The following is a 12350-nucleotide window of genomic DNA, read 5'->3' as shown; positions in this document are numbered from 1 at the left end:
TCCCCCCCCGTGCCGCCATCGTTGCCTCCAGTATCGCCGGATCCTTGCCCGTGTGACGATGTCGTGCTCAGCGGCCTGGACGAGGCGCTCGGGTACAACCCCGGCCAGGTGTACGATGGCACATTCACCCGCACCGCCGCCCTAGATCACCACGCTTACCGAGCCCCCAACGGCATGCAGCTCTACCAAGCGCAGGAGGGAGCGTCGGTGCTCTGGGTGGTTGGTGCAAACGCCGGACAGACAAATGGCATCGCCGTGAACTCCGAGGGGGGAGCCAATCGGCGCTGCCCGACTGCACTGCCGCGCACGTGGACTGTGCTGGGCAAGGCCTCGCCTCGACTGACCCTGACATGCCCACCCTCGCCGCCCGCCCCGCCACCCTCGCCGCCACCTTCGCCGCCTTTTCCGCCAATGGCCCCTCGAGTTTAGAGAGAGATTTTTAGAAGCCAACAAGAAATAGAGCACGGCACGGTGCGCGGAGTCCGCACTTGGAGCACTTGGAGTGCAGTCGGTAACCTCACATCCAGGGCCGGGGAGCTCAGAAGCGCACCCAGCGGGCCGGATGATCGGTATCGGGTTACGGGCCAGAGAGCCCTAGCCCCGGGGGTGCGCGTTCGCAGGGAAAGGGCTGTAAAGTAAACACGGGTCTCCGAGGGTTGGACCCGCGTACCGGGTTTCCCCTTAACTGCAGGACGCCCCCTCTACTCGGAGCTAGTGGACATTACACTGTACGCCCAAACACATACACTTGCTTAGTCCTCGGTCCCGGAGCTCCACATACTACGCGCGAAAATTCTTTTCGCACAATCCTCGGCCACGGGACTGCCGCGAACTGCCCACACTAACACACAGGTAAAATCCTTTCGCACCGACAAAAATGGGCAACGGCGAGAACATGCCCCATCCACCCCTCGCCGCCGCCCTCGACAAACTGCCGTTCACAAACGCCGGCACCGTCTCCTCGTCTGACGTCTTCACAATGCGTCCTGTCCCGTCCATCTACCTCGAGCCCGAGGCGCCGAGGCGGGCGCGGTGGGCGTGGGCAGAGGGTCCCATTACGCCGTTCAAGCAGTTCTCGTACCTGTACGCTGAAGCCAACGCGACGCCGCCTACAGGCATGCGCTCGGCGCCGCCTCTCGGCGGCCTGGGCTCTGGCACGGTCGAGCTTCGCGCCGACGGCTCGTTGCGCTCGTGGACGATCGAGAATGCCTCTCCGGCCGGGAGCGCAAAGACCGGGCTGCTCGACGAGGCGGCGTTCGGCTACCGGCTCGGAGGCGCTCCAGCGCGGCTGCTGCGCACGCACCCTCCTGCGGGGCTCCCGGGCGTGGAGGGGATCCGGTTCAGCGGCGCGACGCCGTTCACTCGGCTCGCCCCGACTGACTCTGCTCTGCCCGCCGGCGCCAACCTTCGCCTCTACGGCCGCTCGCGCTGGCGGCTGGGAGACCGGTCCGCGTCCGCCGTGCCCGCGGCCGGCTTCACCCTCGTCGCGACCAACCCGACCGGCCGGCCGCTAGCGCTCTCCCTCCTCTTTGTCTTGCCAGTCCAGGTGCAGGCGGGCATGCTGCGCGAGGGAAGCGGGGGCGCGGCGGGCGAGGCGCACAGCGTGGGGGAGTGCGCGGTGCGCTGCCGTGACGAGGCGTCCTGCGCGGCGTGGTCCTTTGTCAACGCGACGCGCCGCTGCACGCGCTTCGCAAACTTCTCCGCCGTCCCGCCGGCGGCCAACTCTGCGTCGCCGGCCGACGGCGCAGGGGTGCGGCGCAGAGACGAGCGCGACACGTCCCCGACACGTCCACTACATGTCCGAGACACGTGCCCGACACGTGCCCGACACGTGCCCGACACGTGCCCGACACGTGCCCGACACGTGCCCGACACGTGCCCGACACGTGCCCGACGTATGTGAGGGACGCCCGTCCGCTTGCCCGCAGGTGCGCGGCGCGTGGGGCGAGGCGCGCGGAGATTCGGCAGAGTGCATGACGCTGCGCCGACCGGGCACCCTTCGCGCCCGGCCGGCGACGCGTCCATGACGCGTCCAGAAGCACGTCCCGTGGAAGCGGCCCATATCTAGATAGGCACCCACGCGTCCGCCGGGGAGGTTTCGCTCTGCGGCGCGGGCGAGGGCGGCGCTGCGGCGGCGGAAGTCTCCTTTGGAACCGCCGGTTCGCTCGTCGCCCTGTGGCGATCCTTTGCGGAGGCGGGGCGCCTCGACGGCGCGATGGGAGGCTCGCACGGCGGTGCGGTAGTGCGGCTAGTTGTCGCGCCGCACGGTACGGCGAGTGCAACGGTGAGCCTCGGCTGGTACTTTCCGGCGCGCGACTTTATGGGCGGGCTGGTTGGCAACTTCTACGCCTCCTCGAGGCTCGTGCTCGGCTCCGAGGAGGCGGCGCGCACGCTGCTGCCGGGCAGCGAGGCGGCGGCAGACGTGCGAGCCCCCCCTCCCCCCCCCCCCCTCTCTCGTGTCCCCGGCGTGGCAGCGACATGTCCGCGACACGTCCCGCAGGTGCGCGGCTGGGCTTCCTTCGCGGCGACCCTCTCCTCGCCGTCGAGCAGCCTGCCGGCCTGGCTTGGCGACTCGCTGCTCAACTCCCTCCACCACACGCGCTCGGTGATGTGGCTCGCCGACGGGCGGTGGGAGGAGACTGCCCGAGATCACCCGAGATCACCCGAGATGTGGCTCGCCGGCGATGGGAGGGGGCGTGGGGGGCCCGTCCCGCTCGTCGCTGACATGTCCGCTCGGCGCCCGCCACAGGTGGAGACAGTGGGAGTCGTACTCGTGCGTAAACGTGGACAGCGTGCACAACGATGGAGAGAGGCACCGCGCACCTCATGCTCTGGCCTGGGGGGCTTCTGAACCTTCTACGAACCTTCTACGAGCCTTCTACGAGCCTTCTAGGCACATCCCGTACCTCATGCTCTGGCCCGACGCGCTTCCGTCCAAGATGCGCGCCTGGGCCGCCGGCGCCATGCCGGATGGGATGATCCAGGAGCAGCTTGCGTGCGGCTGCGAGGGACGGCGCTGCCGCACACTCGGAGGCCGCGCGTCTGGACGCATCCCGCGGGGTTCTGGTCGCGTAGGTGCGGCTGCATGGACGGCGTCCCTCCGCGGCTCGGCCGCCTAGATGCTGAATGCTGAATCCCCCCCCCTTTCCAACTTGCCTCTTCGCGGACTCGCAGGATCCCCTCACGCGATGCATGACACTGTCTCCGTACCCCCCCCCCTCCCAGACCCCCCCTCCCGGCTCGGGCATTCCCAACGCGCAGGCTCGACGCGCCGTGCGGCCGCGTGATGGGCGACGTGAGCTCGATGTTTGTCGTCTACCTGCTCGAGTGGTGGCGGTGGACAGCCGATGAGCCGAGCGCCGCATCCCTCGTCGTCGAGATGTGGCCGGCCGCGCGGGCGGCGGCGAGGTGGCAGATGGACCGTTCGGCTGAGTCGGGCTTGCCCACCCGGCTCGTCGACACGTGCGACGGCCTACGCCACGGGCGGAGCATGCTGGGGACCGCCCCGGAGGAGGGCTGCTGGAGCCCTCGCGTAGGTACGACGGGCTTCGCCTCTCGCGCTACAACGTCTCCTGCTTCTCCGCCCTATTCCACCTCCTCGCGATGGCCGCCGCGCGTGAGCTCGCCCTCTCGCCCCCCGTGCGGGACGCCGCCTTTGCCGCCGAGTGCGACGCCGCCCTCGCGCGCGGCCGCGCCGCGATGGACGCGCTGCTCTGGGTCGAGGGGGGAGGCTACTACCGCAGCTACACCGGCGGCGAGGCGCTCATGTCCGACTCGCTCTACGCGCAGGTCCTCGCCGATACGCTCGGGCTCGGCGCACTCACTTCCGACGCGCAGGCCGCCCTCGCCGCCCTCGCCGCCCGCCCCGCTCTTGCCGTTTTTGCCACTTTGCCGCCCTCGCCGCCCTGCCCGCCCTCGCCGCCCTGCCCGCCCTGGTCGCCTTGGCCGCCCTCGCTGCTGTCGCCGCCCTCGCTGCTGTCGCCGCCCTCGCTGCTGCCGCCTTCGCTGCCGCCCTCGCTGCTGTCGCCGCCTTCGCTGCTGTCGCCGCCCTCGCTGCTATCGCGCCCCGCCCCCCTCGGTCCCTCCCACCACCGCCGCCACGCCCCGCCCCGCAGGTGACTCGCCACCTCGCCGCCGTCCTCCAGCGGAACGACTCGCCCTACGGCCTCCTCTGCCAGACCGGCCGCTACCCGCTGCCTGCCGGGGCGGGCGCGGACAACTCGATCTGGATGATGGCTACCGCTACTTGCCGGCGGCGCTGCTGCCGCCCCTCAAGCGCCGCTCTCACGCGTCTCGGCGCGAGAGAGTGTAGGCCAACCCCAACTGGGCGTCGCTGAGCCTGCGGCGCGGCGGCGACCCGCACAAGGCCCTCTCCGTTGTCAACAAGACGTTCGGTTGGGTGCGTGACGCGCTTGCCGACCAGTGGAACGTCGTCGCCGTGTACGGCGGGCTTGGCTACGGCGCCGAGGGCCTCCCCGCCGCCAACTCGCACTACGGGTACCATCTCGTCGCGTGGCACTTGCTCTTCGCCCTCACCGGCCAGGTGTACTCTGCCCGCTCGCGCTCGCTCACGTTCGCGCCCGCGCTGAGGGGCCGGTTCGAGCTGCCCGTGCTGGTTCCTGCTGTGGCGGCGACCCTCTCGCGCGGCAGCGACGGTGAGTGCACGCTCGCGGTGGCGGCGGCAGGCTCGGCGAGCCTCGTGCTGCACACGCTCTCCGTCGACGGCGTAGCGCCACCGGCGGGTGTCTTGCCGGTCAAGCTGGCTCCTGGGCAGAGGGTGTCGTGGGGCGGCGGCGCTGGTGCGCGCACGAAAGTCACTCTTTCGTCTTTGAAACCTGTCGATTAAAAACGCATGCCATGCGCGTGCGCCTAACAGAGGGGGGGGGCGGGGGGGGGGGGGTGAAAGAAAGAAAACATACCTGCCAATAAAGGGGGAAGAGATGCGAAAATCATTTCTTCGTGAAGGCTGAAGCAATTGGCCGGGCTGCGGACTGCAGCTGCGCATAGACGACGCGCAGCCAGGCCGGGTCCAAAATAGAGGTCGAATACTCGCTGCCCCCGGAGAGGGACGACGGGTATCGACGCGGCCCCAGCAAGGTGTACGCCAAGGTTCCCCAGGGGACCGTGGCGACGACCGTCGCCTCGGACTGGCTCGCAAACGAGCTGGCCGAGTATGGAGAGATTGATGCGGCATGCCGCGACAGATTTGTCATGCACCTGATGACGGCCGCCGGCGCCTCGGCGCCGGCCGACGCCGTGTTCAGGTTCACAGCCGGCGAGGCGATGCAGACCTCTCGCCCGACCTCCGCGTCGGGCGAGGACGACGACGAGGACGCCGACCTCCGAGGAGTATTCCGACGACGGGAGGGTGTCCGACTAGCTGGCCTCACCCATATCTTACCCCTTCTGCCCCCCCCTCCTCCGACCCCCCAGGCTAGATGGAGTAGTCAGATGTAGATTCTGCCCCACACAGCCCCTTACCCCCTCACTCTCGCCTCGCTGCTTGGTGTTTCTGAACACGCAGTCGTCCACGCTGTGGGGGTTTGTTATTGTGCGGGTCCTGTGTCTGGGAGGGAGGGAGTGGGGTGCAGGTTGCTCACCCACGGCACCGGGCCGGTGCTTGCACTTTGAATGCCGTGGGGCTCCTGCCCGTGTCCCAGGCGTGGAGATGCGAGGGTCGCCCCCCCTTGCCCCACCACTTTGTGTGTGTGGAGACGTTTACCTTACCTTACCTTACCTTACCTGAAGCAATTTGTGATTTCTCGTCTTGGCCAGGGTTTTCTTTTTGCCCCCAGCGGTCTTTCCCGCCCGCCTGCTCGACCTCCCCAGGGAGCTCCTCGAGCGCGTCCTCTCCCGCTTCGACAGCCCCATCGACATCGCTCGCGTCGCGGCCGTCTCGCTCCTCTTTCACGCCCCGCTTGCGGAGGATGGCATCCGCTTGTGGGCGCAAGAGCGCGGCTTCGAGCTGCCGCCGCAGCCAGAGGGCGAGGGCTGCGCCGTGCGGTGGCTGTGCTATTCGGCGTTGCTGCACGAGTCCAACCGGCCGGCGAGGGCGGCAGCAGGCGAACGGCACAGCGTCTTCATCGACGGCGAGGGGCAGCTCTCGTCGTGCGGCACACGGCATCGGAGGGCGAGGAGGAGGAGGGGGGGGGGGGGGGGGGGGATTTTCCAGGCCTTCTCGGCCACGGCGAGGGCGTGACGCGGCTCAACACACCGACCCGCCTCCCGTCAACGCTGGGTGACGAGCGTGCCGTGAGCGTGTCGGCTGGAGGTGGCCACAGCCTCGCCATCAGCGCCGACAGAGCGCCGTTTGGAGCTGGGGCGATGGGGTGTGTTGCATGCTGGGCCACGGCGATGAGCAGAGCGAGTCGCTGCCCAGGAAGATCGACATCTTCACTGGCGAGCGCGTCGTCGCCGTGTCGGCGGGCAGGGCTCACAGCCTCGCCCTCGCCGCCGACGGCGCCGTTTGGAGCTGGGGCTATGGCGACGATGGCCCGCTGGGCCACGGCGACCAGCAGCGCCAGTCGCTGCCCAAGAAGATCGAGAACTTTGCTGGCCAGCACGTCGTTGCTGTCTCGGCTGGCCAGGGCCACAACCTCACCATCACCGCCGACGGCGCCGTCTTGAGCTGGGGCTGGGGATACTCTGGCCGGCTGGGCCACGGCGACGAGGAGACGCAGCTGCTGCCGAAGAAGGTCGAGGCCTTTGCAGGGCGGCGCGTCGTCGCTGTGTCGGCTGGAGGCGACCACAGCCTCGGCCTTACCGCCGACGGCAGCGTCTGGAGCTGGGGTTGGGGAGGGAACGGCCGGCTGGGCCACGGCGACGAGCAGAACCAGCTGCTGCCCAAGAAGGTCGAGGCCTTGGCTGGCCAGCGCGTCGTCGCTGTGTCGGCTGGAGCCGGCCATAGCCTCGCCTTCACCGCCAGCGGCCCCGTGTTTTCCTGGGGCGAGGGTAGACGCGGCTTCCTCGGTCACGGAGAGGACCTGTCGAACCAGCTGCTGCCCAAGAAAATCGAGGCGTGGGCGCGGGCAACGCGGCCGTAGTATGTGTATGAGGCGCTGCTGAAATCTGGAGGGGGAAGCGATAGCGAGTGTGAGATTCAGATTGATTTGAGCTCTGTGGCGACCGACGCGAGCGCACGCGACGGGGGGGGGTCGGGGCGCGACGCCGACGCGACCGGGGCGGGCTAGGCCCGGGGGCGGGCGGGCCGAGATCGCGAGATGATTGTTCGCACCTTTTCGCACGCCCCACACAGAGCACATGCGAGTTGCGACATTGGGGGGATCGGGGGAACAATAATATTTTGAATTTTCCAGCGCCTCAGCGTGCGATTCGAGCGTGCGGTCGCCGCACGCAATCTAGTCCGACCGAGACACGAGAGACACACTCTGACTGTGCGACTCGTCGCTGTGTCGCTACCGATCGCGATCCACCCACATCCTCCCCGCCCCCGCAGCGAGCACGACGCGGCTACCCTCCCCCTCGTCCAGTCCCGGTGCGATCACGTCGAGTCCCAGCACCATCGCGGGCGCGTCCCCGAGGCCGAGGGCGTCAAAGACGGGTAAGTCGGCGATCGCGAGCGTCGTCTCGCGCCGCACGCGCGACGGCGCGTCCGCGCTGCCAAACAGGCCCGCCGGCGCCCCTCCGAGCCCGAGCGTCGCGGTCGCCTCCGAGACGCGCACCGGCACGCCAGTGGCGCCCGCCAGGACCTGGTCCGTCGCCGCGACGCGAGGGTCGCCGCGGCTGAGGTCGAAGCCGGCGGCGCTGGCGGCGGCGGGGTTGGCGACGGTGGTGGAGGAGCCCAGGTCGACGATGGCGAGCGCCCGCGCCGGCGGAGGCGGAGGCGAGGAGGGGGAGGCGGGCGGAGCGGTGAGCTCGACGCGTGTGGCGATGAGCCCGGACTGGAGCCGCTCCAGCGGCAGGCAGGAGAGGCCGTCCGTTGGGAGCGCTGCTGAGCCCTTTCCCTTCTCCGCCGCGCCGTCGGCCGCAGATCCGAGCGGGTAGAAGCTGGCTGTCGGGAGCAGGGGCCGCAGACAGAGCTCGACCTCGAAGCGCGAGAGGAAGTCGAGGCCGAGCAGGCCGCACTCGCCGCCGCCGGACGGCCGCTCGAGGGGAAGATCCATCACCACCGGCGCGAGACGGCCGCACGCAAGCCCGCCCGGCAGCGCCACCTCACCGAGGTCGACCTGCTCGAAGCCTCCCAGGCCGACCGCCGTGCCCGTGTCGGCAGTCGCTCGCACGCCGGTCGGGCGCGCGCCGAGCAGCCGCGCCGCTGCGGGGGTAAGCAGTGAGTTTGAGGCGGCCGAGTCGAGCAGCATCAGCAGCCGCGGGTCGGCGACGGAGGCGTCGTCAGCGGATGCCAAGCGGATGCCAACGTAGCGCTTGGAGTCGACGGTGACGCCTGCGCCCATCGCTCCTCTCGCAGCCTGAAGCAGCTCGAGAGGGACGCAGTGGCCGACTCCGGACGCCTCGGGCGCACGCTCGAGCAGCAGGCGGTACAGCTCCTCCTTCTCAAAGCAGCCCTCCGTCGACACTCCGAGGCGCCGAAGGCGAGCCTTGATCTCTGACGCCCGGAACGGCTTCGGCTGTGCTCGGGACAGAGCACTGGCGAGCGAAGTGAACGCAACGGAGACCCACACGGCGCAACGCATGCACAGGTCACGCGAACACAATTGAGAGGCGGCACTACCGGTAAGAATTCTTTCGGCGAAGTCGGCTTTCCCAAAAAGACCTGTTTTCTCGTTTTTCATGCACACCCGGACACAGCCGAGCCTCGGGCGTCCAAATCGGGGGCTGTGGGGTAGACACGGCACCGGAGGCTTGGCCCGGGGGCGAAGTGAGGGGCGGCGAGGGCGATCGCGAGCACCAAGGCTGGGCCACCTCTGGTCGTCTGCGATCACCGTCAACACGTCCTCGAGCGTGATGGTCCCGAGAACTCGCGCGTCGTCGCACTCGCAAGCCGTTTTTTTTGTCTTGGCGACCTCCGGAATGAATCGCGTGGTGATGAGAGCCGCGTTGAATTTCGAACGATCCGTCGGAAGCGCTGCTGCGACTGCTTGGGGGGGGGGGGTCCCGACCCCCCCCAGCGAGCAGTGTGCGGCCGCTCCTGGTTTCTGTTCCGATTGGTGCGACTGGTGATGAGTGTTACAAGCTGAGGTTGTCAACGCCGGGTGCGGGTAAATCTCAGCACGGATCGGCACGTGTGGTAGCGTGCGATGAGGCCTTGCCAGCTCCTGCTGGTGCCCTCAAGATCGCCGCGCGCATTGGCCGCTCCGCTGACGTTGTGATAGAGCTTATTTCTGTCTCCAACAGAGTAGATCCAAACACCCTATTGATAGGTGATAGGTACTTAAAACACTGGCACAACGCCCGCCTTTCACAGCTCAGCCTTTCAGGGCTTGGGCATGACAAGCAACGGCGCAGCCGGTCGGCGTCCGATGCACGAGGCAGCCATGTTGGCTGCCACGGCGTTTCCGCTCGGGATCGCGGCAGCCTGGCGGACCCCGTGAGCCACACACGTGCATGGCAGCGCAGCGCGTCGCCAACCTCGCTTTCGGAGCAAAAACCAGAAACCAGAGCAACGACAAGCCGGTGTGTGCTATATCCTATATCGAGAGAGAGATATCGAAAAACCAGAAACCAGAAATCAGACCGCCGCGTCCCCCCCAAGGGTTCCTCCCACCAGAACATGCTGCTGTCTTAGTACTCCCGTTCGACCCATTCGGAATCCGATGAGTTAATGAGGGGTAATTCCGCCGGAATGACCCCTCCGGGGAGATCGTTCACACCTCGAAAAACCAGAACCCATAGCGTCTGGACCGATATTCCCATGGCCCGGATGTTTCTGTGGGATGTGGCGAAAAGCAGAATACAGAGCTCCTCCTCCAAGAAGTCAGACGTTTTCTTGATAGCTGACCGCCACCACCGCCGCTCCCTCGCCGAACGAACCGCCGCCCGCCCGCCTGCTTGACCTCCCCAGGGAGCTCCTCGAGCGCGTCCTCTCTCGCTGCGACAGCCCCATCGACATCGCTCGCGTCGCCGCCGTCTCGCTGCTCTTTCACGCCTCGCTCGCGGAGGAGGGCATCCGCTTGTGGGCGCGAGAGCGCGGCTTCGAGCTTCCGGCGCAGTCCGAGGGCGAGGGCTGCGCCGTGCGGTGGCTTTGCTTGACGGCGTTGCTTCGCGAGTCCAACCCCCGGCGAGGGCGGCGGGAGGCAGTCGGCACAGCCTCTTCATTGACGGCGAGGGGCGGCTCTCGTCGTGCGGCACAGCAGCGCTGGTCCACGACCCATCGCCACTCGGCCACGGCGAGGGCGTGACGCGGCTCAACACACCGACCCGCATCCCGTCAACGCTGGGTGATGAGGGCGCCGTGAGCGTGTCGGCTGGAGCTGGCCACAACCTTGCCATCACCGCCGACGGCGCTGTGGAGCTGGGGCTTTGGAGGCCAGTTGGGCCACGGCAATCGGCAGGCCCAGTGGCAGCCGACGAAGGTCGAAGGCTTGGCTGGCCGGCGTGTCGTCGGTGTCTCGGCTGGAGTGTTTGCCACAGTCTAGCCCTCACCGCCGACGGAGCTGTCTTTGCCTGGGGCCATGGAGGCGATGGCCGGGGGGGCCACGGCGACGAGCAGAACCAGCTGCTGCCCAAGAAGGTCGAGGCCTTCGCGGGGCGGCGCGTCGTCGCTGTGTCCGCTGGAGCGCACGACAGCTTCGCCATCACCGCCGACGGCGCTGTCTGGAGCTGGGGCTCTGGAGCCTTTGGCAAGTTGGGCCACGGCGACGAGCAGGAGCAGCTGCTGCCGCAGAAGGTCGAGGCCTTGGCTGGCCATCACGCCACGGCGATGAGCAGGACCAGTTGTTGCCCAAGAAGGTCGAGGCCTTTGCTGTCCAGCGCGTCGTCGCTGTGTCGGCTGGAGCGTACCACAGCCTCGCCTTCACCGCCGATGGCGCCGTCTTTACTTGGGGCGAGGGCGGACGCGGCTGCCTTGGCCACGGAGTAGACCTGTCTAACCAGCTATTGCCCAAGAAGGTCGAGGCGTGGGAGCCTCCAGGGGCGGCGCAGTAAACCAGGTTTACTGTATTCGGGGCCGCGCGCGCTGACGCTCTCTCGTCTCTGTGCACCGCTGCACCGTGTGTGGACGACTGCGGACTCTGTGGTCCGTGTGTGGCAAGCGTGCCCCCGGCCCGCCCGCCCGCGCGCGTGCCGTGTCGGCAGCTCTCACGACTGCAGGTTGCAGGTGCAACAACCAGCATCGCTCGGTCCGCGACTCGGTGCACCGCGGTGCAGGCGGGTCCTGCAGCATCGTGCACAGGTGGCGCCTCTCCTGCGGAGCGGGTCGTCCGGGGCTCGTCCGGGGGCTTGCCGTCATGTGTCAAAAATATAACGACACGGAGCGCTGCCTGAAAATGACACTCTCGCAACACCACTGACCGCCGGTGACCGCGCACAGGCGCACTGCGGTGCGCGCGTCTCTACCGTCTCTGCGAGATGCTCGACATCCCTCGCCTCCGTCCACGGTCTACTCTCTCCCCCCCCCCCCCGAGGTCTCGCAAGCCCCTCTCTGCTGGCCCGGACACCCATGGCATTACATCGCGTCCCCACACTGGTCGTGGTGTCTGCTCGGGAGCGGTAGTCTCATGCACACCCTCGCCACCCGCCCTCAATAGCGCGAAAGCGACGAGTTCGTCACTCGCGCCATGCCGTCGCCTCAACTCCCACGTTCGAGCTCGCAGCGGCTTGCTGCGCGCGGGTGCGGGAGGGCTCACTCCTTCTTCTTGATGCCGGGCAGCGACTCGAGGTACTCGACAAAGTCGGAGTACTTTCCGATTTGCTGCGCCTTGTCGGTCCCCTTGTACTCGTTGCCAAAGTGGTCGAGCCCGTCCTGCGCGATCGGGGGGGGAGGAGGAGGTGCGGGGAGGAAGTGGAGGTGCGCGGGAGGGGGGGGGGTATGGGCATACGCGGGGGGGGGGGGGGGGGGAAACCTGGGTGGCTCCTGCAGCCCCTTCACCTGCAGCTTTGCGGTCTCCAGGGGGGTGTTGCGCCCACCGTCCATTTTTTTTTTTCGGGAGCCCGGGGGGAAAAAAAACTTCGGGAATGGGTTTTGCCCCCCCACCCCCCCCCAAGGGAACGGGGTCATCTTTAAATTTTTCCCCCCCCGGGAAGGGAAAAAGGGGGGAGGGGGGTCAAAAGGGGGGGGGGGGGCCATGGCCCCCCGGCCTTGTTTTTTCCCGGGGAAAAAAAGGGGGGGGGGGGTGGTTTCCCGGGAAAAATATTTGGGGGAGGGGGCGGGGAAAGTTTTTTTTTTTTTTTTTTTTGGGCCGGAAAAATTCCCTGTAAAAAAAATTTGCCCCCCC

General features: G+C 67.8%; 2 protein-coding genes across 2 annotated transcripts; one reads left to right on the top strand and one right to left on the bottom strand.

Annotated features, from left to right (window-relative positions):
• Positions 1-870: 870 nt before the first annotated feature.
• On the top strand, positions 871-4846 carry EMIHUDRAFT_467817 (hypothetical protein; the record flags this gene model as incomplete). The annotated part of the gene is made up of 9 exons (XM_005785819.1): positions 871-1546; positions 1637-1750; positions 2096-2422; positions 2501-2628; positions 2894-2995; positions 3262-3408; positions 3537-3837; positions 4116-4235; positions 4313-4846. Exons 1-9 carry the CDS (start codon positions 878-880, stop codon positions 4844-4846), a joined length of 2442 nt encoding a protein of 813 aa, XP_005785876.1. The 5' UTR covers positions 871-877.
• Positions 4847-7347: 2501 nt separating this feature from the next.
• On the bottom strand, positions 7348-8659 carry EMIHUDRAFT_364024 (hypothetical protein). The gene has a single exon (XM_005785818.1). The coding sequence runs from the start codon at positions 8649-8651 to the stop codon at positions 7416-7418; it is 1236 nt and encodes a 411-aa protein (XP_005785875.1). The 5' UTR covers positions 8652-8659; the 3' UTR covers positions 7348-7415.
• Between the last annotated feature and the right edge of the window lie 3691 nt (positions 8660-12350).

This window comes from Emiliania huxleyi (assembly GCF_000372725.1).
Source record: "Emiliania huxleyi CCMP1516 chromosome Unknown EMIHUscaffold_158, whole genome shotgun sequence".
In the NCBI taxonomy this organism is placed as follows: domain Eukaryota; phylum Haptophyta; order Isochrysidales; family Noelaerhabdaceae; genus Emiliania; species Emiliania huxleyi.
Note: the sequence above shows the minus strand (reverse complement) of the source record. Positions and strands in the feature narration are given on the sequence as shown.

Excerpts from the sequence above, each read along its gene's own strand:
- EMIHUDRAFT_364024 (XM_005785818.1), bottom strand. The coding sequence starts at position 8,651 with ATGCGTTGCGCCGTGTGGGTCTCCGTTGCGTTCACTTCGCTCGCCAGT.